At 54.6% G+C, this 23,621-nt stretch overlaps 1 protein-coding gene across 4 annotated transcripts in view; it reads left to right on the top strand.

The window, feature by feature from the left end:
* Window positions 1-23,621, top strand: part of FSTL4 (follistatin like 4) — a 734,451-nt gene that overhangs the window by 564,882 nt on the left and 145,948 nt on the right. For all 4 annotated transcript variants that reach the window (XM_068535874.1, XM_068535876.1, XM_068535873.1 and 1 more), the window contains 2 exons: window positions 9,300-9,493; window positions 12,992-13,115. In XM_068535874.1, the coding sequence (XP_068391975.1) occupies window positions 9,300-9,493; window positions 12,992-13,115 (318 nt within the window). The remainder of the gene's footprint in view (window positions 1-9,299; window positions 9,494-12,991; window positions 13,116-23,621) is intronic.

The raw sequence follows: 23,621 nt of genomic DNA, 5'->3' as shown, positions 1-23,621 counted from the left end.
TATGTGGATCCCTCTCCTAGGAATCCAACAAATTTTGCTTTCTCTAATAGGAATAGAAGAGAGGACTGTAAATGTCAAAGAGCAGATTGTATGGCAACATCAATTGAACCAGGCATTGATGAGCAAATGTACCATTTGTCCAGCAAAGCTCTGGGTGGTTTTGTTAATTTAAATTACCTGATGCTGGGGCGAAAACTGAGATGAGGTTTTGTCCGCGAACTCAGGTGCCGGTGGAGGTGTTTACTTCCACCCAGCGTCCGAGCAGCCTTGACCGGCTCTGGTGCAGCAGCTGGGGAAGAAGGTGCGTGGCATGTGTGTTGGGCCAAGCAGGGCAGGAGGCCACGTGGAGCCTTAGATGTGCAGATCCTGTTGTGGGCCCAAAGTGGGTCCTGTACCTTCAACCCAGAACATTCCAAAGAAGCTGGGGTGACAAATAGCACAGTCCAGGGAAAAAAGCAGAGGACACTGACCAAGGACAGTTGGCCAGCCTGAGGCTAGGCCCTCTATGGGGTCTGGGCCGATGAGGGGCTGCTAATGAATGAGTGTTGGGCCTGCGGTTGGTTCTGGGGTTGAGACTAGTACGTGAGAAGGGGAGCCAGCTGGAGCCCAGAGTGATGGTATGGTGGGAGGCCGGCCAGGCACCCCGAACCAAGGGCAGGCAGCAACTCGCCGGCGCCCTCGTGGCCCGTGACAGTGTCCACTGCAGTCCCCACGGCCAGTTCTGTAAGAGACTGAAGACACTCACGCAGGAGATGCAAAGGCGTTGGAGCACAGTCTCGGAGGAGACGGGCAGAGACGAAGACAGGACGAGAGTGTGTGGCTTGGAGCAGACAGAGCACCTCCTTAGAGCCGGGCCTTGGGAGAAAAGTCAGATCTGAAGAGAGGGCCTTCCAGGAAGGGGCACCTGGAAGCAAATCTGCAGGCCGCTTTCTGGCAGGCAGTGGGCGTAGCCAGGAATCGCGGCTCAGGCCACGGCGCAAACACCTCCGCAGGGGGCCTGAGTGTGGCAGTAGTGACCCATCTGCTCAGAAGTTACCGGCCCCAGGGGACAGCCAGCATGGAGTCACCAGGTGGAGTGACTTTGAGTACAACTGTTTGTGTCTGTTTGGGGATTGTGAGGAGGCCGTATTGTGTGTGCTTAGCAAGCTCCAGGAATTTTCAGAATTTTGTGGCTTGGTCAACACCATCAGTAAAAGTACATCGTATTAGTGAAAACATATCCTAAAGATAAACCCATTGGTTTTGGCATTTATTGTTGATTGAATTGTCCCAGAAATGGCAGCGGAAAGATTGTTAACGTTCATGCATTTACATCAAGTTAAACATCTGTTCCTCTTAAACTAAACTCCAGTAAAGTTATGGCGGCTCATAAATTAGACCAGGAAGTAAAATGCTTCTTGCTCTTTGCACAGCTTAGCGGTTTCAAAATAGACTTCCGAATGACACATTGCAACGGAGGCCCATGTAACACAACCATGTTCAGCTGTGATGTTGGTGCCAGACGATTAAGCTGAGTTTTTGCTTTGGTGGTGAAGATCCCAGCTTTGCCTGCAGCAGTGACATTACTTATCAGGCCATCTGGGGACAATGTGAGAACCTGCTGGTGTTTGGGTGGGGCTCGGGGCAGAGCCTACCCATGAGCGGACCCAACAGCCGCCAAGAGGTTGTGGCCACATCCAGTCTCTCCCCTGGACCCTTCTGGGGGTTCTCCCAGGTGAGGGTCTCTGGATCTGAGCCTAGGGGCTGGGCCACCCTGCCAGGTGGAGGAGGACTGGAGTTCAGAGGGTGTGGCTCGAGGGCATGGCTGGCTGCTGTGTGGCTTCTGGAGGGATGGCCTGTGTGCGGCTCGGGAAGGGAGCTGCCCTCCCCCTACAAGTGGGCATCTCAGAGCACGAGCCACCGGCCCCCCCCCCAGCGCTTCCTTCCTTCCCATCCCCCTGCTCCTTAGCTCACACCCATGCCCAAATGGGATGGCTTCTGCTAACGGCAGAGGAGTTCTTCATGATATCAAGTAACCTCTGTCCTGCAGTCCCCTCTCTCATAAATTTGGGGTTTGCAGGGGACTTCAGAAGTGCAGGGCTGCCCTGGTGAGAGAAGAGCCAGCACCCTGGAGGCCGCTGGGGGCTGGGGTCTTCACAGGGCCCTCAGGATCCCCCTCACCCCGACCCCCCAGTTCTGCCTGTGTATAAAGCTCTCCGTGGGAGCTCAGAGGGTCCCCAGGGTCAGCTTTGTGCTCCGTTACTGATTAGAGCCCTGGTATGGGACCAGGCCTTTCCCGAAGTTGTGCGGTGGCCAAATTCACCCTCAGGCCTCCCCACCTGGGCTGCTGCTCCAAGCCTAGCCCCCTCCCCCCCCCGCCTGGCCTTTTCACAGGGCTGTCCAGGGTGTCCTGACCAGCGGTGGCAGAACCAGAGGACAGACCCTCTCATCCTCCTCCTCTCCAGAGGCAGGTCCCGAAGAGCCGTGTGTGTCCCCACAGGGGCTCAGAGGAGACATCTTCCATGTGACCCAGTGTCCAGCAGGGCAGCAGCCCCTCTGTGGCTCACCACCACCACTCCCGGCCCGGCCATGCTCAACTCTGTGGGGCCCTGTCGCAAGTTTTGGGGTGCCCCTACTAGCGAGGTAGGGCCCATGCCCCCGGCAGTGAGCACAGCTACACGTACCACACGTGCATCTCACGCCCCCCTCCAACCAGGAACGGATATGATGGGTGATGACACGGCCCCCAGCCCTCTCCGGAGTCGCAGACCTCAGTCACTGTGGCTCAGGGTGGCCGGGATCGTCCCCTCCTCAGGGCAGGGCTGTAGCGGCTCTCCGCCAAGATTCCACCTTCGTCCAGCCCACAGGCATTTAATGAGCACCTTCTGCAGGCGGGCGCGTGGGCCAGGTGCTGGCGTCACACCTGCAACAAGGCAGGGCCCTGGCCTCCAGGGGCTCCCATCTGCCGGGGCAGCCTGACACCAACAGTGTGTGAATAACAGAGAGTGAAGCCTGGGGAAAGGGCAACGACAGAACAGACGGGGGGCGGGGGGGGATGTCGGAGAGGGTGGCAGGCAGAGACGGCCCCTCTCCACCTCGCTTCCTGGTGCCACGGGTCTCCAGCCCACCCCGTCTCCTGCTCCAGGCCCCCCCGGCATCTGGGACCTGGGCCTGTCCGGGGCCTGGCCCACATGGCCTGTCTCCCTCTCGGTTAGAATCAGAGCGTCCTGCCTCCTGGCTGTTGCCTCCCACCTCGCCCGCCCCGTGCAGCGCCCCTTCCTCATCTCGGGAGCCACCAGCCCCTCCCACACAGGGCACCGGAAGCTTTGCCTACCGCAGAGTGAAGACCGCCCCTTTGAGGCCCAGGCTGGCAGGGGCTCATGTGGCTGATAGAATATTCTCAGTGTCTCCCTTGCTTCCCTTTGTTTTGCAATAGAAAGCGTGCCTTTGATAGATGTTTAATTCCGGAAGCTGCTACCTGCTTCCTATTTCTCTTTGCTCAAAAAATTAAATGCGGACGTGCCTGTGCTCCTGCTATAATAATCGCCCTCGGAGTGGAAGGACTGTGGCTGGAATGGGAGAACATTAGAATCTTCCAAGAGGGACAATTATTGAGGGAACTAGATTAATGAGGTGTCATAACAACTTAGCCAGATCTGCGGCTGACCTTTCTCGTGGAGAAGGGGCTTGATAAATGTAGTTCATTACCAAGTTCTGACATGAAAATAGGATCACACTCTGGGCTCCTCAGCAGGCTGATCAATATTTTATCTGCCAAAACAGGCCCGGTCTGTGAGCAGGAGGGGCCCCGTGCACACATGCTGGCTGGAAGCCCGGGGCCAGTGCTGGGGGCTGGCCGAGAGGGGCCAGTGCTGCGGCACAGGGGGCACCCCAGCCAGCGGAGGATGGCTGGGCCCTTCCAAGGGCCTGTTGGGGCTTCTCATCACTGCCAGGCTGGCCGGGACACAAGCCTCCCTCCCTGAAAGGCCCTAGAGCAGAAATGTTCATGGGGAGGGGAAGGGAGGGAAGAAGTCTTCACTGATTTTGTGGCCACCTGTGCCAGGCGCTAGGCATCAGTGAAGGGGACAAAGACAAATGCACCAGGCCCCAGCTCACATAGGGCATTGAGCCCATTTCATGCAGAGAAATGGAGAGGAGAGGAGAAAGCACGCAAGAAGGCACCCAGTAGGCCAACATCGGCTGCAATCAGGCACAGTGAGCTTATGGGTCTGGAGGGGTCTTCCCTGGGACTCTCCAAGCCTCACTAAAAGGCTTTGACCTAGCCTAAGTCACCAAAGAGACCCCAAAATCCCCGTATTATAATGACACAAATTTTTCTTTTCCTTGAAGACACCAAGACACAGAGGAAACACTTAAATGACTTTCCAAGCATGTACAAATGATGTTAGTCTGCCTACTCATGAAGCAGGTCCCCTAAGGTCCCAGCTGGGCAGCTCCAGGTGAGCTCATTCAAGGCACAGACCTCAACATCATATACAAACGTCCTCCTCTCCAGAGTCCTCTCTGGAAGTCCCACCTGCCCTGGATCAATAGCGAGGAAGTTGACCGTACTGCAGGCTAGGTCACAGAGGCCCAGGCTCAGGGCTCCCAGGACAGGCTGGGCATGGCCATTCTCACCATCATCACGGTCAGCCCCCGCGGGGGCACCAGGGAGGGGTGCTGTGGTCCCCAAGCCTCTGCTGTATCCCCTCCAGGGGCCTTCCCTCCAAAGGGGCAGGGTCCGTCCCTGGGACCCAGGCCCACCCCAGACATGTGGGGCACAGAGAATTATGAAGCTGGGGGTGCTAGTTTAGATTGGGTGATGTTTCTGCAGTGGCCAATATACAGTGAAGAGTAAGCTGGGCAGAGGTTTGGGTAAAGAACATTGGAGGAATATTCCATTGTATGTATGTACCACATCTTCTTTATCCATTCATTTGTTGATGGGCACTTAGGTTGCTTCCATGTCCTGGCTATAGTGCTGCAGTGAACATAGGGGTGCATGTGTCTTTTTGAATTATAGTTTTCTCAGGGTATATGCCCAGTAGTGGGATTGCTGGTCATATGGTAATTCTATATTTCGTTTTTTAAGGAACCTCCATACTGTTCTCCATAGTGGCTGTGTCAATTTACATTCCCACCAACAGTGCAGGAGGGTTCCCTTTTCTCCACACCCTCTCCAGCATTTATTGTTTGTAGATTTTCTGAGACATGGATGGACCTAGAGACCCATACAGAGTGAAGTAAGTCAGAAAGAGAAAAACAAATATCGTATATTAACGCATATATGTGGAACCTAGAAAAATGGTACAGATGAACCGGTTTGCAGGGCAGAAATAGAGACACAGATGTAGAGAACAAATGTATGGACACCAAGGGGGGAAAGTGGCAGGGTGGCGGGGGCGATGGTGGGATGAATTGGGAGATTGGGATTGACATGTATACACTGATGTGTATAAAATAGATAACTAAAAAAAACCTGCTGTATAAAGAAAAATAAAAGAACATTGGAGGGAGCAGTAAACACCAACCCCAAGCAGCACATTCGTGTGGCAGGTGCTATTAAGATTGTTTCTCCCTCCACACCCCTACCTCTTCAAGTCCCCGGTGGACTTGCCGGGTGGGCGGGCAGCAATGGCCCGCATGATACTGAGAAAGACCCAACCCTTGGGTATTGAAGCTCTTGCCCAAACTGAGTAAGGGAAGAGGAAGATCTGAAAACGGGCTCTGTGGGCCGGGCCCCGGGCCCCGTGCAACACACGAGGCCAGCCAGGGCTCCACTAGTTTGGCTCACAGTCAGGGTCACCTGTGCGGAGGGCCGGGCTTCACCTCTGGCCAGCCTCTGGGAAGGGGATTATGGGTAACTTATTTTCTTTCTTTATACTCATCTGCACTTTCCAACTGTTTTGTTGTTGTTGTTTTGATGGACGTGTGTTTCTTTTACAATAAGACGAAGGTTTAAAGCTGGCAGCAGGGTGGGAACCTTTAGCTAAAGACCAGGTCTGGCAGATTCACAGACGCCCGCTCTCCACCTTGGTGAGCTGTCCTGTCTGACCCCACAGTGTGACCGGGGGGGCTGTGAATGAAAGAAATAAACCTGGGACTTGGTAAACTCATCCTGGAAACCAAAAGGGAAGGCTTTTGAGAGGGCAGTCCTTGCTGGAGATGAAGCGTCAGAAGTCTTGAAAGAGGTTGAATTTGGGAATCTAAAGTGACACCGTTAGGGGGTCTTTCCTCTGATGCTCATGGTCCCCCAGAGCTATAGGGATGTTAGAGGAGCTCAGGAACATTGGGCCAATGATTGAATTATTCCAGGTTGAAACTCATGTAAAGTGCAACTGCTCCTGGGATAAAGAAGGACTTCAAATCGTCTTCCAGGAGCAGCTCAATTTATCTCAGGACCCCCATGCCCAGCAGCAGCCAGGCACAGTGAGGCCCTCAGTAGAGGCAAGAAGGACACGGGAAGCTTGGCAAAGTGTGATCTGCAGGGCTTGGCATCCTACGCCAGCTCCACACTTCCCTCCAGCCTCGTCTGTGCCCCCATCCCTGCCTCACTCCGGTTCAGCCACACCAGCTTCCTCTGGGCTCCAGACACACTGTGCCGCCAGCTCCTGCACCTGCAATCCCTGTGACCTGGCATTCCCTTCCCTCTGCCTCCTTTGCCCACAGATCCCTCATCCTGCAGGTCCCGTCCTTAGGGAGACTTCCTTCACCCCGGCCTCGTTAGCTCTCCCTCCACGGGCACCCTTGATGCCCAGCATGGGAAGCTCCATCGTATCCTCAAAGTGCCGCCCAGCTTCGGGCACAGAGTTTGTGAGTAAATGCTGGTAAAAAGATGGGAAGGGCATGGCTGGCATGAGCCCTAGCAGGAGGCCAGGCCAGGGGCTCAGGGAGCTGGCCCTGGAGACTGGGGGCAACCACCTCTTTCCCCCAAGTTGATTTCTAGACATGTACATACCTTCCTGACCAGGAGTCATGTGCTGGGCAGCTGCCAGGGTGGAGAAGCCACTGTGAACTCACAGTGAACCGTAGGGATGTGATAAGAGGGTAAGAGCCTGGGGAGGTTGCTGCAGCCCACCTGACAGAACCCACCTTGAAGGTTTCCCTGGCCGGCCAGAGTGGGAGGTGCTGTCTAGCTTCGGACCCCTGGCCTAGGGCAGCAGGCAGCTCAGAGGAGATCTGTGCCCCACCAGGGTCTGTGAGGAAGATTGGAGGGTTGGGAGGACCTGCAAGAATGCGACATCTCTGCCCATCTGACCTGGCCTGGCCCATCCTTCAGGTGGCCCTGCTGTAGTGTGTTTTTTTAGGAGGCTAACTGTACGCTAGCATTTCTGAGTCGAGCCTCCTATCAACCCCATATCCATCCGCTGTGTACACTAGCTTCCCAGCATCTGGGCATGAATGCCTGTCCCCAGGAAAGCCTGACAGGCCCTCCGGTGCAGGTCCCTGCAGATCCCCCCACAGAGACTTCCACTGCCGTCTCCACCAAAGCTTCTCTCTCCACTCAGATACCGCATCCAGCTTCCATCCATTTGCCAGGACTAGTTTCACCCTCCTGGAGGCTGGAGGCCAGGATTTGGGCAAAGCTCTTCCTCTACTTTCCCCAGACTGACCTTTGTCCAGGCTCAGGAAGCAGGGCCCAGCAGGCCGCCACGTCTTCCCCTGGGCGGGAGTGTGTGGCCATGGGACACGGCCACAATTTTCAACGCCGTACAGACTTGAGAATCGGGTTTGCCAACCAGGGGCCCTACGAGCTCCCAGGAATGGATACCCTACAAGGCCAAAGAGGGGTGGGTAAGCTGTTCTTGTCAGAGCATAGAAACTCCCAGAGAGCAAATAGATTTGATTATATTGAACACAGCAATTGATTTTTTTCTAAATAAACATGCAGGAGGAGATGGTAACAGGCGTCTGTTTCTGCCAAGAATCAACTGACGCCAAATTGGAAGAAAATCTAGAAACACAAACAAGCACAAGAGAAAGTGATTGGACCGTCCAGGCTTGTCTAGGGAGGCAGGGAGAGAAACAGACAGACTTCCCCACCAGCACTCTCCCCACCAAGCAGCTCCCGTTTGTTGCTCTTCAGCAAATGCGGTTCCAATAATGACAAGGGGGAGAGTAGCTATCATTTTATGAGCCCTTACTAGGTGCCAAGCCACTGCTGTGCCTTTTATGTGCGTATCTTATTTAACCCTCCTAACAGCCCTATGTGGGAGGCACTGCTCTCCCCACTTCACAGATGAAATCACTGAGGCACCTTATGCAAGGTACACACTCAGGCGGCCACAGAGCTGGGACTCAAACCCGGTGGACTCCAGATCCAGTGCTCTCCAGCACCCCTGAGCTAGGACCTGGTGCCCTAAACTGGCCTTGGAATTAAGGGGAAGAGCCCCAGGCCCCAGACACTCCCTTCCCAGCAGGGCACTGGCTTCAACCTGGACTGGATGAGGAGGAGCCACACCCATGCTCCAGGGCTCAGCAAAGCCAGGTGCTGGAGTACATATTCCACCCCGGGAGGTGGGGCAGTGGGGCCAGAGGGGCTCTCCCGCTCGCTGACAGCCCGGCAGCCTCCACTCACGGTGCAGCCCTGTGCGGGGAGCACCCTCATGGCCTGTTGCCAGCGAGGTAAACTATGTCATGTCACAGTGCATCACAGGCCTCATTTGCCAGAACACCGTGTGGTTCGGATGCTGTGGGCCAAGCATGGCCATGATAAAAGGCCTAAGAGCAACGGGCTGTGCGCTTTGCTTTTAATTTTGTAAAAGCTGCCTTTTGTTTCTTGGTCGTAGGCTTGTGTACTCATGTTCGTTTTGAAGTAATCCAGCTCTGGGAGTGTACCTAATTAACTTAAGCAGGGCGTATTAGTCCTGTTAACTGGAACTCGCTAATCTATGAGGCCAAGGATTCCAAAGCAGCCTTTAAGGTAGGATTAAGGCAAAGATGAGCTATTACAAAATGGAATCGGGGCGGCTTTCCTAAAGCCGCTGTGGGGCTGCGCTGGGACTTCCCCTGGACGAATCTCCCCATTCTGTCTGGCAGTCACTCTGTGTCTGGCTGTAGTAGGTGCTCAATAAACATTTGCGAGATGAACAAACAGGCTCCTTCCAGCATTTGCATCATGTGTAGCATGTATCCAGTGCTCAATAAATATTTATGGGACAGACTGGTGGACAGACGGACGAATAGGTCTCATGTACTCCGGAAACACCCTGCACTTGCACATAGTGAATGCCCAGTAACTGCCGATGGGTGGGGTGCATGGGGGTCTTCTCGAGACCAGGGAAGGAGTCTGGCTGCAATAACCCCATCTTCTCTTCCAGGTGACCAGTGCACCATGGCCGACTACGCCCGCCTGAAGAAGGCCCTTCTGGCGCTGCAGACCCGCCTGCAGCCACTCCATGAAGGGGACAGCAGACAAGACCCTGCTTCCCAGAAGCGGCTCCTGGTGGAATCTCTGTTTAAGGACTTGGATGTAGACGGGGATGGCCACCTCAGCCGCTCTGAACTGACCCAGGTGGGTACGGCATTCGGTGAAATTGCATAATGGAGGAATCCAGTTTTCCATTCCGCGTGTGAAGGAAGAGAACCGGGAGATCCACGTGGGGAGAGTCATTTGTAACCGTCTCTGTAATGGGATGCCGAGGAGGCCTTGCTCCTGCAAGAGAAAGCCATCTCCCGGGAGTCGGAGAGCTTGTGTTTAACACCTCTTGAGAATATCTGACAAACAGAACGATGTCAGTGTCTTCTTCCTTCCCACCAGCCACCTTCAGCCAATATTTACAAACAAGCTCTGAGGCCCTCTCAGCTAGCTGGCGAAACACACACAGCACACCGGCTGGGCTCTGAGGTTTTCATTAGGAAATAAGTCTTTTCTTCCTGAGTCCTTTGCTTTCCTCAGCAGGAAGGTTCAAAGGAAGCAGGTTTGGTTCCCACCAAACACCTTTGGAGCTGTCACCTGGGTGTCCCCACGTCCTCTCCGCTAGGACCTCAACCCTTTGCGGTACCCAGGAATCAGTAGCCCACACCCCAGCCTGCTGGCTTGCAGGAAGCCCTGTGGCCACCCGCAAACACTGCTCTTCACTTTGAGAGAACACTTGGACGGGGCCTCCCTCCCAGACACAGCACACGTGTCCCTTTGCCCAGCTACAAGGTGGTACAAGGGCCTGGAGCATCTGCAGCAAAAAGAAGCTAGGAAGGAGCAACATAGGGCACCAGGCAGGCCAGCTGCAGGGTGGGCCTGTTGGGTGCTGGTGGCAGAAAGGCAGGTTGGGTGGGCCCGAGGGCCTGAGTTCCTGCTCCTACTCTGCTGATTTGCCTCTGAGGACCTGGGGCCCTGGAGCCACACCAGGGGCAAAGATATGGAGGGAGGACGAGGTCAGGAAGGGTGGGAGGGCCTAGCAGCTCTGCCCCAGAGACCACAGAGTGCCCCCCACCAGAGGACAGGTAATAGGATGAGTCCCCACCTTTGATGCTTCTTTAAAGAAATCCTTCACAAGGCACAGCAATGACCTCATCAAAGCTGCGACCAGGTCACCAGGAAGGCCCAGGCTAGGGAGGGTCCTGACATTTACGGAGCACCCGCTGTGGGCTCGGCACTAAGCAAGGCCCTTTACTTGTGATGCACCTAACACAGATGTGTTCCTCACTCGGAGGGAGAATAGCTACGAACGCAGACTTCACGGTCAGACTGCCTGAGTTCAGGTCCAGCTCCAGCATTTACAGGGACCTAGTGGGTCTATGCAGACAACTTCACCTCCCTGTGCCTCGTTTCTTGTCTGTGACTGTCACAGGGTCATCGGGAGGGTTAGATGAGCTAAGACATGTGAAGTTCTCAGCCTAGCGCCCGGCACGCGGCACATTCTCAGTAAGTGACAGCCGTCAGCATCACTTCGTCATCATCACCTTTATTGTTGGTATTATTTCCTCCTTAAACCTTTCAGCCACCCTTTGCTGTGTGGCAGGTGCTAGTGTTATCCTCACTTCCCAAGTATTTTTAGATGAGGAAGCAGCTCCAAGAAATCGAGACTTGCCTGCAGAGTGTGTACTACCTAGAACATGGTGAACTAAGACGAAACCCGGGGGCCAGGGGGTGGGGGGGGGGGAGGTTAGTGGACCTGCTCTCCTCACGGTACAGGGGGCTCCCTGGGAGGAGGGCTCCCACCACAGGCTCCACCTGATCCTCTCCAAGTCTGTGGGGATGACAGGTGCCCATAAAATCTGAGTACAGAGCAGTTATCCAGACGCTTCCCCACGCAGGGTCCCCTTCTCAAGTCCAGCCAGTCCAGAGCCTGCTTCCAGGGAGTGTGTTGGGAAACACAGATCCTAAGGCGTTTGCAGACCGCACCCCCCCCCCCAACTCACCCACACCTGGCAGCATGCGCAAGTCCATCCACGGCCCGCACCCCGGGAGGCCTCCCAGGCACGTGCCAGCCTGCATGTCACCACTTCCAGCAACACTCAGCCCCCAGCTATGGCTAAGAACCCAAGCGGCGGGGCCAGGGACCCACAGGTGACCCACGCCGCTCTGGGGAGAGCCCAGGTCCTGTTAGTTACGGTTACCTGTGAGAAGAGCCATCTGGCGATTCGATTCCCCGCAATACAGGCTGTGCGGGGAGCCCGGAGGGCAGGCGTTTTCTCCTTATTTAACAGAGGCAGCTGTGGGCTCTTGGCGCCCCAGGCCAACGTGGCTCCCGGTAGCTGCCAGGTAAACAGAACCTTCCTGGGCGCATTGCTCTAACCTGGCAGAGACATGCCCCGAGGCACCTGAAGCCATTAACAAGCATGGTAATTGGACTATGATTTCCTCTTTAAAATTTAATGTGTTTAAAGTCCATTTCATAAATCTGCCGAGCAGGGGCCAGCTAAAATGGGACTTTCCTTGACACTGAATCAGAGGCATCAGGGAAAAACTTGTCAGTCCTATGAAAAGTTAATCAATTTCCAATACAGAAATAGGCAAAGGGAAATTTCCATCTTTGGAAGATTGATTTCGGGCGTTACGGTTGATCGCCCTTTTATCGAACGCTCTTACTTGCTGGGTGAAGGGTCATTTTTTTAACATTATCACATTAAATTGCCTTTAACATAGCAGGCCCAGCTGAGACTGTTAAATAAAGAGGAAATGCCTCTGTTCCCCTCTCCCCGCAAAAATAAAATCATTTTCTTTCTTCTGAGATTTCCTTCTGAGCATTTTCCTTGCAAGACTCTAGTTCCAGACACACATGCCAAAACGTGACTGGTCATGCTGGGGAGACCTCTGCCCTGTGGCCCCAGGCCACATCCAGAGAGGAGTTCACAGGGGCTCCCCCGTGGTCCCCGCGACAGAATCCTAAGGGTAGTGGTTTGTGTTCCTGGCAGGACAGGGCAGGCAGAGACGGGGGCCCAAGCGTATGTCGGTAGAATGGCAGTTTCCCCTTCCCGGGGGGAGTGCTGTGGCTAGGACGTGCTGCCCTGAGATTGGAGTGGGCTGGTGGAGGCGGGGAGGGGAACACTGATGGAGCAGTGACCTTCCAGCTCTACATAGCTGGGAGCCACTGAGTTCGGCCACTGTTTGCTGGGCTTATTTGATCAGGCCCCTTCTCTTCCCTGTTTCCCCATCTACAACGTGAAGGGGTAGATCAGGTGACCACAGGATCCTTCCCACCTCAGACTGTCTGGGATCTGTTTGCCCAGGCAGGTAGAAGACAGACCTGAATGCTAATCCCGAGTCGGCCCCAATCACTGTGTGACCTTGGGAAAGTCCCTTCCCTCTCTGAGCCTCAGTTTTCTCATCTATAAAATGAGAGGATCAAACAAGACAATACCAAAGAGATCTGGGTGCTCCTCATGGCCCACCGAGCTGTCGCTGGAGTCCCCACACGCACACACACGCACACGCACACACACACACACACACACACACAACCAGGCCGGTGAGCGCAGCCCCACGCACTTGGCCTGAGCCATTTTCCAGCAGTGCCCACAGCTCTGAACTCACTCCCGGTTCTAGCCTCGCTCCCTTTCTCACCCGCAGCACGTGCTGAAGGAGCAGGCCCTGGAAGAGGACTTCCTGGGGTGCTCACCAGGCGACCTCCTCCGATTTGATGACTACAACAAAGACGGCCTCCTGACCCTCCATGAGTTCTACACAGCCTTCCGTAAGTCAGGCCCCAGTCGGGGCTCGCAGTGGGCAAACAGACATTCCTGCACCAGCATGGTGTAAGGGGCCTGGAGTCTGTCCTTGGTTGTTTCCAAGACTGGCTTCTTCTATAGGTGAAAGCAGTTGAATTTGTTTTGCAACAAGCCTGAGCTTTAAGGGAAGAGTGAGGAGGGTAGGGGTTGGGGGGGACTCGCTCTGCTCCTTTTGGATAGTTTCTTCGCGCTGTTGCTATTGTTTGAGGGACCCGGGACTGCGACGTGAGCACGGTTAGGAGGGCACTGCCTCACATTGCTAGGGGATTCTGTGACTGCACGTGGCGGGAGCAGATGTTAGGGTTCTCCCCAGGCGGCGGCCTGGCCCCATCAGGGAACCCTGCCTGGGGGTAAATCCTGCAGGAGGGCGCTGGAGGCGTGGCCAGGCAGGAGAGGGAGCAGTCACTGTGAAGGATGATGAAGAACAAGGGTCCTGGCTAATGAGAGGCAGGGGAATCCCTGGAGAAGAAGAGACAGGGGGTGCTCTACCTGAAAACGGCGGAGGTGCCCAGAGTGGACCCTCTGTGCAGTCGCTGGTACATATGGCGAGTGGGTAGGGCAGCTGAAGGACGCAGGTCTTCTCCCTGAGGTGCTCCCCCAAGACATGACCTCATGCCAACCATAGCTGGGGCTGGAACAGGGCTTCCAAGAGATGCGGCATGCAGGAAGGAGCCCCAGGTAACTCCAGACAAGCTCACTAGGAGAGGAGAGGGAAGGGTGATGCGGGGGCCCTAACTCGAGGCAAGAGGGGACATTCTTGGCCCCAAAGAGGTGAAGCCCCTTTATGACAGACAGCATTCGGGCTCTGCTTAAAGCAGGTAACGTGTGTGGCCTGTGTGAGGCGCCCTTGGACGTGACCTGCAAGCTCACAGCTCCTAACTGCAGGCCCTGGAACTGGGGAAGCAGGGATGAGATCCCCAGGGTGCCCTGAGTACTCTGAGCCACAGGTCCTGGCATCCTCGGCCCCGGCCCCAGCCTGTACCTGGAGTTCCACTTTCCAGGAAGGTATTCCTGCTTCCTGTCGACATCTCCGTGTGCTATTGTTATTCCAGACATTCACAAGGCCTGAGAATCCTTGTGATTTGTTGGCAAGAAGAGCTCTTGTGGCAGATAGAAGAGGTACTCATGTGACCTAAGAGGAGAAAAATGAGTGTGATTCTTCCCTGTGGGAAATGTCCATGAGCTTGTTGCAGGCGGTGCCTTTCCAGTCCACGACGTCCCTGTTACCAAGGCCCAAAGTCCAACCCCCAGTTCCCGGGCTCTGCTTGATATACGGTGACTAGGTGTGGGTCCCCAGCCTCCTCCTTCCTGCCCACGGTTAAAACCCATGTCTACATCTGGTGGTTCATAATACGGTGTGAATGACTGTAGGCTCAATCTGCTGTGGGAGGGATTTGCTTTGTGGATTGAGGAGCTTATCCCATGAAATAAATCTCTAAATTTTAGAATGTGTGGAAGTATCAGCAACTCCAGAGACCTAGCTCATGAGACGATTCTTAGATTTTCAGGACTTTTGCAAGGCAAACAGTGAAATGGTTGGTAGCTTTAAATCAGCCATAGTAGGAGTGTTTACAACACAGAAATCTACACTACACAAATGCTACAGAAGGGCGAGGGCGCTCTTCTCCCTCTGGAGAGCCCATTGTTAGGCACTGACCTGCACACGCTGGACGAGACCCCCCCTCCGCTCCTGTCCTCAGCATCACCTCCCGCAAGCTCCTCTCCATCCAGCTTCCCCAAACGGAGCCCTCTTGATGATGCTATTCCCACAGGACGTGAACAAAAAGAGAGTAGATGTCGGGGCAGATGACAGGGTGAGCCGCCCTCCACATCAGGGAAGCAGCGGCATGCTCTCTGGGGGCAGTTCTGAGGTGCTTTGTGCGCTCAGGCCCCTCTGGAAAAGGAACTGTAACGAAAAAGATCAGTGCCTTTTAAGAGCTGGGGGCCAAGGCTGGACTTCAAGGACTTGGGGGATACACTGAGCATCGCACTCAGATGTCCCACGATGGCATCATTAGGCAGAGAATGGCACTGCTTAGGTACCGTCCTGGTACCTGGTGCCACAGAAGCCTCTAGCGCATGAGCCCACTCCGTGAGAATTGGTCTGGGACCAAATGGGAGCTAACGGCTCTACTTTCAAGGAAATGGCAGCATCCCTGTTACCCCTGATGAAAGAGAAGCCCTCCCTGGCCTCCCTAGTGAAGGTCATTAGGAGCAGGGGCTGCCCGTGGAAAAGGAGGGAAGTCCTTGCTTCACCTCCTGCCATATGTCCCATGCACAGCAATGTGCTGTCTGTTTCCCTCATTCCTGGATTATTATTTGAAAAGCTTTATAATCACCGTTTTTAAAGCAAATTAGATTCTGCTGTCGCCTTGGACTTGTTTTGAACCTGGCAGCTAAACCATTCATCACAGCCCAACCCAAATAATAGATATGCAATAAAACGTAAACTCGCAGCCATTAAGGAAGCTGCAGCATGAGTTAACCTTGCCATAGAGGCCCCACACTCGGCCACTCGGAGCACACAGGATCAATGGTCTTTCAAAGTCACAAGAACTCTAAATTCCCATTGCTCTGGGAATGGATTTATGGTTCAGTGAATGTTAAATAGGAAATTGAAATGAGACATATAGGTACAACTTATTAACCAGAAATCAATGGGCATTAAAGAAATCTCCCTAAAACTCAGAAAGTAATATCTGAAGCATTTCAGCAACAACATCTTGGGTTTAATTTTCAAAACTGCAGCTGACAGGCTGGCAAAAGTTGAGGCTTTACAATTGTATTTTTTAGTCTCTATTTTGCCAGGATCCTTGGGTACCAGGCAGGGCAGGGTCTGTGGGGTGACTCCTGGCACAGACTCGGCTGCTCTATTAAAGGATGGGTCTAGGGGACTTTTCCCTGGAGAAGTGGGTTGTATTTATGAGTTTTTGGTGTTGCGGGTGGATCTCCTAAATCTCGTCTTCTCATGCGGCTGGCGTAGTCCGGGCTGGGCCGGTGTTTGCCATTGTCTATGGATGGCTGAGGGCAATGCCAGGAATCCTAGGGCTGGTGGCTGCCGCGCTCAGTTGAGCCGGTTCGTGATGGGGCTGCACCTTCCTCCTGGCTTTGCAGAACAGGTGACCCTCCCCCTGAGGAGGGCAGAGGACAGATCCCTTAGCCGTGGAAGTCAGGTCAGCCTCTTTCTGTCAGAAGGTGGGAAGGCTGCAAATCACCCGTCTCTGTACAGTGATGGCAGTGGAATAGGAGGGTGGCCTCCCTCTCTTCCTCTATTTATCACCCAAACATTCTCTTCAGGTTGCTTTTGGCTTTCCAAATCACAGGCTGATCTCGGAACTAAAGACATAGTGTCCCCTCAGCACGTGTCCCCCACCCTTCCTCCCCGTCCCTAACAAGCCCCAGAACCTCCCGTCCCTGCTATGAGGCAGAGACCCAGCCCCCAGGGTTGCTGGTAAGCGTGGTGCATGCCAGCCTGTCTGTTCATCTCGATAAAGAAATCTAAAAGTTGCTCGCTTAAAAATCTTTCTCATAATGCATGTTTTTGCACTTTTCTGAATGCTTGGGTTGGGATCATGGGAAAAATGTGTTGCTTTAAACGAGGATTTTTCTCTCACTTTGAATTCGTTACAAGTTCCTTCTGCTTTTTAGAAAGATACTTGTCCTTTTCATTAATCCTATGAGAGCAATGCGCTGCATGCAAAGGAAGGGTTTGCGCAGCTCGCGGTGCAGGATCAAGGGCTTTCCGTGTTAACGTCCCGGGCTCACAGGTGCACAGTGTCCAGGAGGAGTACCCGTGTCAGGCGGACCGCAGGGAGCTGATTGTGTGAGAGTCAGGTGCCCTCCCTCAGCTCCAGGCAAGCAGGAAGGAAAACAGTGATTTAATCTGATTACTGCAACACCTCTGTATCCAGGGCAACTCTGTGAAACAGAGGAGGTGGTCACTTGGCGAATTTCCAGCTGTTTTTCTGCCATTGTTTCTGCGTAATGAAAGGATGGTTATGGCTTCACCTCGCACATCGTTATCCTCTGGAATGAATAATGCCCGCCCAGGCCAGACGCCGTGCCAGACACATTTTCTTAGTCAGCCCTCACAGCCACCCTGTGATGGTAAAACAACGGCAGCCATCCCTCCCCCAAATCTATCCGGCTCTTTATCCATGTAGCATGAGTTCAGACAGGAAATTCAGCTGGTAAGAATACCACTTTATCCTACTCTGTTCATTTCCTTAGTTTGGGATAGTGAATAGCAAAATTTCAGATAGCATGGGGTTTATCAAAAATTTTATCTGAGTCTATTTGGCTCTTGAGTTTGGAGAGCAGGAGTAACCTGCGCGCTGGTGTCGGTGTTGGCGGATGCTAAGACCATCAGTGTGATGACTGCCCAACCCCAACATGTGTGATGCCTCATGCCGGACTTGCAAATCAAGGGGCAAAAAACGGATTCACTGCCCTTGGTCCCTCATTTGCTCAAGGGCATAAAACAGCTAAATCGGAGTGGCCACTGGAGGAACTGGAAGCTGGTATCAGGTGCTGTGAGCCTCACCACCCCCTGCCAAGGACTTTCTCCTCACCTCCAGTAGAGAGAGGGGCTCCAAAAAAGTTTCCATGTGAGCTTCAGTGCCCCTGAAGCCAATATCAGTGTGCCATCGAATGCTTTTTTGCTTGTTAATATTGCTTTAGTTAGTAATGAGCTCTTACTACTTGAGTCATATAAAATGATACCTAACACTTATCATGTGTCAGCACTGTGATTATGTCCCAATTTTACAGATGAAAAAACGGAAACTCAGAGAAGTTAAGTAGCTAACCCAAAGTCACACAACCAGCAGGTAGGAGAACCCAAATGCCTGGTTCCAGAAACATTTCATGCATTTAAACACAGGTTGCAACTCATCAGCATTCTCCATTAAGGAGAATCTCACTGTCCCCCCAGTGGGTTTCCCTGAATTTCAAGTCCCAGCTCAATGGTCTTGTCTTCCAGGAAGTCTTCCTTAATTTCTCTCCTCTACCAAGCCCCACACGCTTTCCTCTGTGTGCCAGTAGCCCTGGGTTCATCTCTACACAGTAATAAGACTGTGGCCTGGTGGTTGAGTGTGGACTGAGTCAGACCTTGTTCAAATCCTTGTTCTGCCACTTACTAGCTGTGTGACCTTGGACAGGTCTTTACCAGAGGTTAAGCTGAGCTTCAAGCACCTTAACTATAAAATGGGTATACTAACCACCACATAGTGTTACTCAGCACTAAATGAGATAATACGTGTAAAGTGATTAGAATGATACCTTGTATATGATAAGTGCTAAGTAATCATTAGCCGGGTAGGTCAGTGATGGAGGTGATGATGGTGATGATGAAGATTTCCGTGTGTTCCCAGCCCCTCCCTCCCAGCCCCTGTCACTCTGTGCCACACTGTTGTCATCTGGCCCGTATTAGTCCATAGGCTCCATGAGGCCAGGGGCTGTTTTGCTCACCATGTGCTCATGGCAAGCAGAGGCATCCAAGCACAGTGTCACCAAGGGTCACGGAGGGCCTTAGCATGTCTCCGGGGGGGCAGAGGAAGCAGCTTGCTGGGGCCTCACAGGTGGGATCACTGGTGGGGGAGCACCAGCCAGGCCAGACCAGGCCAGAGGGCACCTCCACGGACGCCCCGATCTGCTGGATGAGTGACTGGGGTGTGAGGTGAGCCCCTGATGCCCACATGGGCCTAATGCTCCCTTAATGAAGACAAAAGCTGCTTGTCCCATAAAGCTCTCGTCCTGCTCCCAGGGCCGCTGACCAGCCGTTCAGCCTCCTCGGGACACGTGTTCTGTTAGTCTGTTAGGTCACCTGCCCGCTGCTTAATTACCCCCACTCCCGACAACTATGTGTGCAGACAAGGGATCATGCTCAGAGCCGCTCCTCAGCCCATAGCCACATGCCCAGTAGAGGCAGCAGACCCTGGCTGTGAGCGGTCCAGGCTCAGCCCCACGGCTCCTGCCCTGCTCCCACACCAGGAGGTCAGCTTTGCCATCTTGGTGCAAATCTGTGCACCTTGGAAAATCATTCACTAGCATGGAACGTGGGCTTGCGCTTCCTCCTAGACTCTGGCACAGGCCCCTGCCGGGCCCCGCAGCCATCTCCCTCCCACCTAAGGCCACATCACAAAGCCAGCACCCACAGAGGAGGGCACAGCATGCCCTGCTGAAAACTGGAGCCCCTGGCAGCTTGAGACCCCCAAGCTGGGCCCTGGCAGGCTGGGAGGACCAGCCTCTGGATCACAGCCACTGAGCACAGAGACCCAGCCTCCCTGACTCAGGCCAGCGCCAGAAAAGGCAGCCGCGCTGTTACTGGAGCATCGTAGGAAGACAGGGCGCATCTGCCCTGGTGCTGGTGTGGGCCAGGCTCTGAAAGGAGGGCGCATCTGGGCAGGGAGCCTCTGGCCCATCCTCTCCACACAGGTGCACGTGGAGTGCAGGGTCCACTGAGGGGCCGGGCGGGCGACCAGAACACTTTAGGGGAGCCTGGCCAGGGCAGGGAGAGCACGCATGAGGAAAGGTGCAGACACAGAAGAGGAAGCTTAGAAGGAGGAAAACATTAGGTCAGCCAACACTCCCAGAGCCCAAGCACCAGGCAGGGGACACAGCATGAGCAAGGCCCCCAAGCCCTGCCTGCAGGGAGCTTGTAGTAGTTGGGAAACAGAACAACCACCAAATACAGCAGGAGCTGGGACAGAGAATAACCGGGTGCAGGCTCGGCAGGGAGGCCTGCACAGAGAACTGGGGATGATCAGGCAAAGGGGGAGGAGAAAGGGTCCTGGACAGATGCGGGGAGGGTGTGGTCCCAAAGGGGCAAAGGACTTGGAGTGAGTCAGGAGGCTGTCACGAGGAGCGATGGCTGACCAGTGGGGCCCTAGAGGGCAGATCTCGGACAGAGGGGCCGGGCCAGGAGAAGGCCGACTTCGCTTGGATCTGCGAGGGCCTACCCCAGCCGGCCGGCGGGCCTGGCAGGAGCTGCTGGGGAGTGGTGAGGCCCCTTCACTGCGGGTATGCACCCTGCCTCCCCCCGCACCCCCCCCTCATACTCCATAAGGCGCTGGAGAGAGCACTGAGCATCGCGTGGAAAGCCAGACTTCGCCTTGGAAGCCCTTCTAGCTTCAGATCTCCAGTGATGACTGTCAGGATGATAAAGTGAGCAGGGCTGTTGTCTAAGGTCCCAAGGAACTGATGCTCCAGTGCCTGAACTCTGTCCTTCCAGGCTCTCCCTTCTCTGTGAAAGTGGAAACGCAGCCGAGGGCGTGCTCGCCCCTCCAACAGCCCCAGCTGGGCAGGAAAAGCCATTGGCAGCCCGTGATGGGGTGTGGGGGAGGGGCGGTGTTCAGTGAGTGCCTTACCCCCATGGGGAGCCAGGGTGGTAAAATGGGGCCCCCCCCATGCATGTATCAGGGCTCTGGGGTGAAAGAGTGTCGCCCGGCATCACACCATGGAGGGCTCAGTTCTGAGCGAGAACTGCTGCTCACCAGCCACCTTGCCCTCTGCTAGTTTCTCCTTGGAATTTTCAAACCCACACGGCCTCTTTCCCATCTCCAGTGGTTTGCTGCTACAGCTGCACTCTTGGTCCCACTTTCTAGCGTTGTCTGGAGCTGAGTTTTCCAGCACTTTCCATTTTTAAAGATTCCAACTGGAGGCTGTCAATGGCCTCAGTGCAGAGCAATTGAATAGTAGAAAATGAACTTGTTACAGGTTGTTACTGAAAATCTATTATATACAAATTGCAAAGAAAACTCATTAAAATATGATGCGTTGGTGATATTTTTTAAAACCCTCCTCTTCGAGGGAGAGGCAGGGGCAGGGTGGCTGGATACCTTGTTTCTCCCTGTTCCGAGGTAAGAACTCCCGGTGGGACTCCAGGCCAGGCTGTGGATCTTATGCTCATGTGCCACCCAGCCAGCCTGCCTTGAAGTTTCGCATAGAACAGAAATGTTAGTAAATACTCAGAAATGGCTGCAGAGGAAACAAAAAATTTCATTACAAAGATATAAAAGGAGAACAATTTAAATGTCAACTTTTTACCAGGATAGTACCTTATTGTCCTCATAAATTTCACTGTTTTTGCAAAACTTTTGTGAGGACTTCAAGGACCTAAACGTGCAGTTAAGCACTGAAGGTCACATTACTGATTTCCAAGCTTGCTCCCTGGGATTAAGGTGCTGGGAAGGCTTGGGATGTGAATGGGTGAGCTGTCCAGAGCCCAGATCTCCGAGGGGCTCCTCAGATGCCGAGGCTGCGTCTCAGGCGCCAGGCGAGAGCCCAGAAAGCAAGGCAGGCTGCCCCCCAGCTCGCTGCCTCCTCGTCCTACCGGCAACACCCGCGTGCCAGTGTGGATGTGGCCTGGGGGTGGTGTGGGCGCTGTGGCACCTGAGACCCCCGTGGTCTGAGGCGTGGAGAAGCCCTGCCTGCTATGTGCCTGAGAGGTGAGCCTTCCCAGGGCTGTGCGCCCCTGGGGAGGATACTTGGAGCATAAATCACTGTCCTGTGCCTTGTGGTCTTTCCTTCGTCTCTAGCCACCTCCTTTCAGGCTCTGTGACAGCTCCCCGCAAGACCTCCCCGGCCACTACCACTCTGCAGGCCCAGCTTGTGGGCCGGGCAAGGAACAGAGTGCTGGGGAGCGACGGGGCGAGGGCTCTGCTTACATGGGCACAGCAACCAACAGGGTGGGCAGCATATGGGCCACTCTTGGGGCTGGGGGCACTCGCAAGCCCCAGCACCAGGGTGGCCCCTGGCAGGAGTGGCTGGAGAGCCAGGCTCTGGGCGCAGACCGGACCTGGATAGGCGGAGGGAGTTGTCTTCTCCTGGGAGAGGAGAAGGGAAGGGCAAGGAACGCCCAAGCTGCTGCTGCCTGCCTGAAACAGGCATTCGGGCGGCACGTGAGGGGCTGGTCAGAGACCCTGGTGACCCATCCAGGTGTCCTCTGCACCGGCCACACTTGCTGGCTCACAGGTCCTCACCTTATCATGACTAGTACTCAGCAACTCTCCAGCCCCAAAGGCTGAGGGTGCCTCCCACTGGCCCAGGGCCCAGGCCCTCCTGCTGGGCCTGGGACTGAGGGGAGGGAAGATGGTAGGTGGTGGATGTATGGGCGGAGCCCACGTGACCAAGAGTACCTGAACACAGGAAGCAACGGAAGGGACGAAGCAGAAGCAAACCCAGGAGGCAAGAGGGCGAAGGAAGGTAGGGACTGCGTCTGAGAGCAGGCAAGGTTGTTATTGCCTGAGGCATTTTGTTCCAGCTGGAGGACAAGGGAGCAGGAGAGAGAGACAGAAGCCTAGAGCTTTCCACAAGGTGGCTATTCAGCCTGGTATATAGTAGGTGCTTGAAAAACACTTGTTGAAAGGATTAACGACCACGATGGATTTTTCTAAATCACAGCAAAGCAAAAAGGTTCAAGGAAGTTGTAGCGATTCCCAGAGAGAATGCAGAACAGTCAGGCGGTTCTCTGGTGGTGGAGGTCATCCTACTGCCCACGCGTGGCACTGGCCGGGGTCAGCTGCCCACCTTTGTTCCTCAGGGATGTCGGGTTATCTGGATCACTGGGTTGGCAGAGAGGTGCCCTCTGCTGAGACAGCTCCCACCCCTGCTGTACTTCACTCACCCCTCTCCTGGTGGGACTTGTTTTTCCCCAAAAGCTGGCCCTCTGAGGGAGAGCGCAAAGCCACCTGTAGATCCCTTTATAACTACGGCATCTGACAAGTCCTTACCAAATGCCGCCTGGAGGCTCCAGGCTGGACGCTGTAAGGAGGAGGCCCCAGGCCAGGGAGGGGACTGGGATTCAAATGCCCTTCGCAGTAAAATGGGGACTTGGGAGGTGTCCCCCCTGACGGAGGAGAACATGTTCCAATTCTGGGTAGGAGGCAAGCTACTCACGGCCGTGTGCTCCAAGCCCCGAGTTCCTGCCTCAGCTCACACAGGATTTGGTGGGATTCTGAGGGCCTCAGACCTTTGCCTCCACTTCTGGACTCTGCTGTTGTTCTTGGACCCGTGGGATCCAGGCTGGGCCTAGGACAAACAATGTGCATTACCCGTCTGTTGAACTGCGGGAGGACTCAGCAGAGGTCCAGGCAGGAAGGCAGTTTCATTCTCCTCTGTGCAGACTTTCCAGTGAATCCTGAGGCTTCTCCTGCCTGTGGGCTGAGGGGCAGGATGAGCTGAGGACCCCTGACCGGCTGCGCCACCAGCACTAAGTGGCCTTCTGGTGCCCTTTAAACATGGGGCTACTTGGCAATGGTTTTCCATTTCGGGCTTTGGCCAGGATTCCAAGTCCCCTGGCGCGGTCCCGTTCCTGGATCCTCCACAGTACGGTCTGCCCAGGGGAGGTGGGAGGGAGGCTGTGCGTGAGCCGCCCAGGCACCCGTGAGCTGAGCCTTGGAGAGCCGTTCTGCTCCAGACGGCATGGGCGTTGTTTGTCTTCAGGCGCTTCAGGCACAACTGTTGGTACGCTT

This window comes from Eschrichtius robustus, chromosome 2 (genome assembly GCF_028021215.1).
Source record: "Eschrichtius robustus isolate mEscRob2 chromosome 2, mEscRob2.pri, whole genome shotgun sequence".
Classification (NCBI taxonomy): Eukaryota; Metazoa; Chordata; class Mammalia; order Artiodactyla; family Eschrichtiidae; genus Eschrichtius; species Eschrichtius robustus.
The sequence above is the reverse complement of the archived record's forward strand: the minus strand, read 5'-3'. Positions and strand labels throughout refer to the sequence as shown.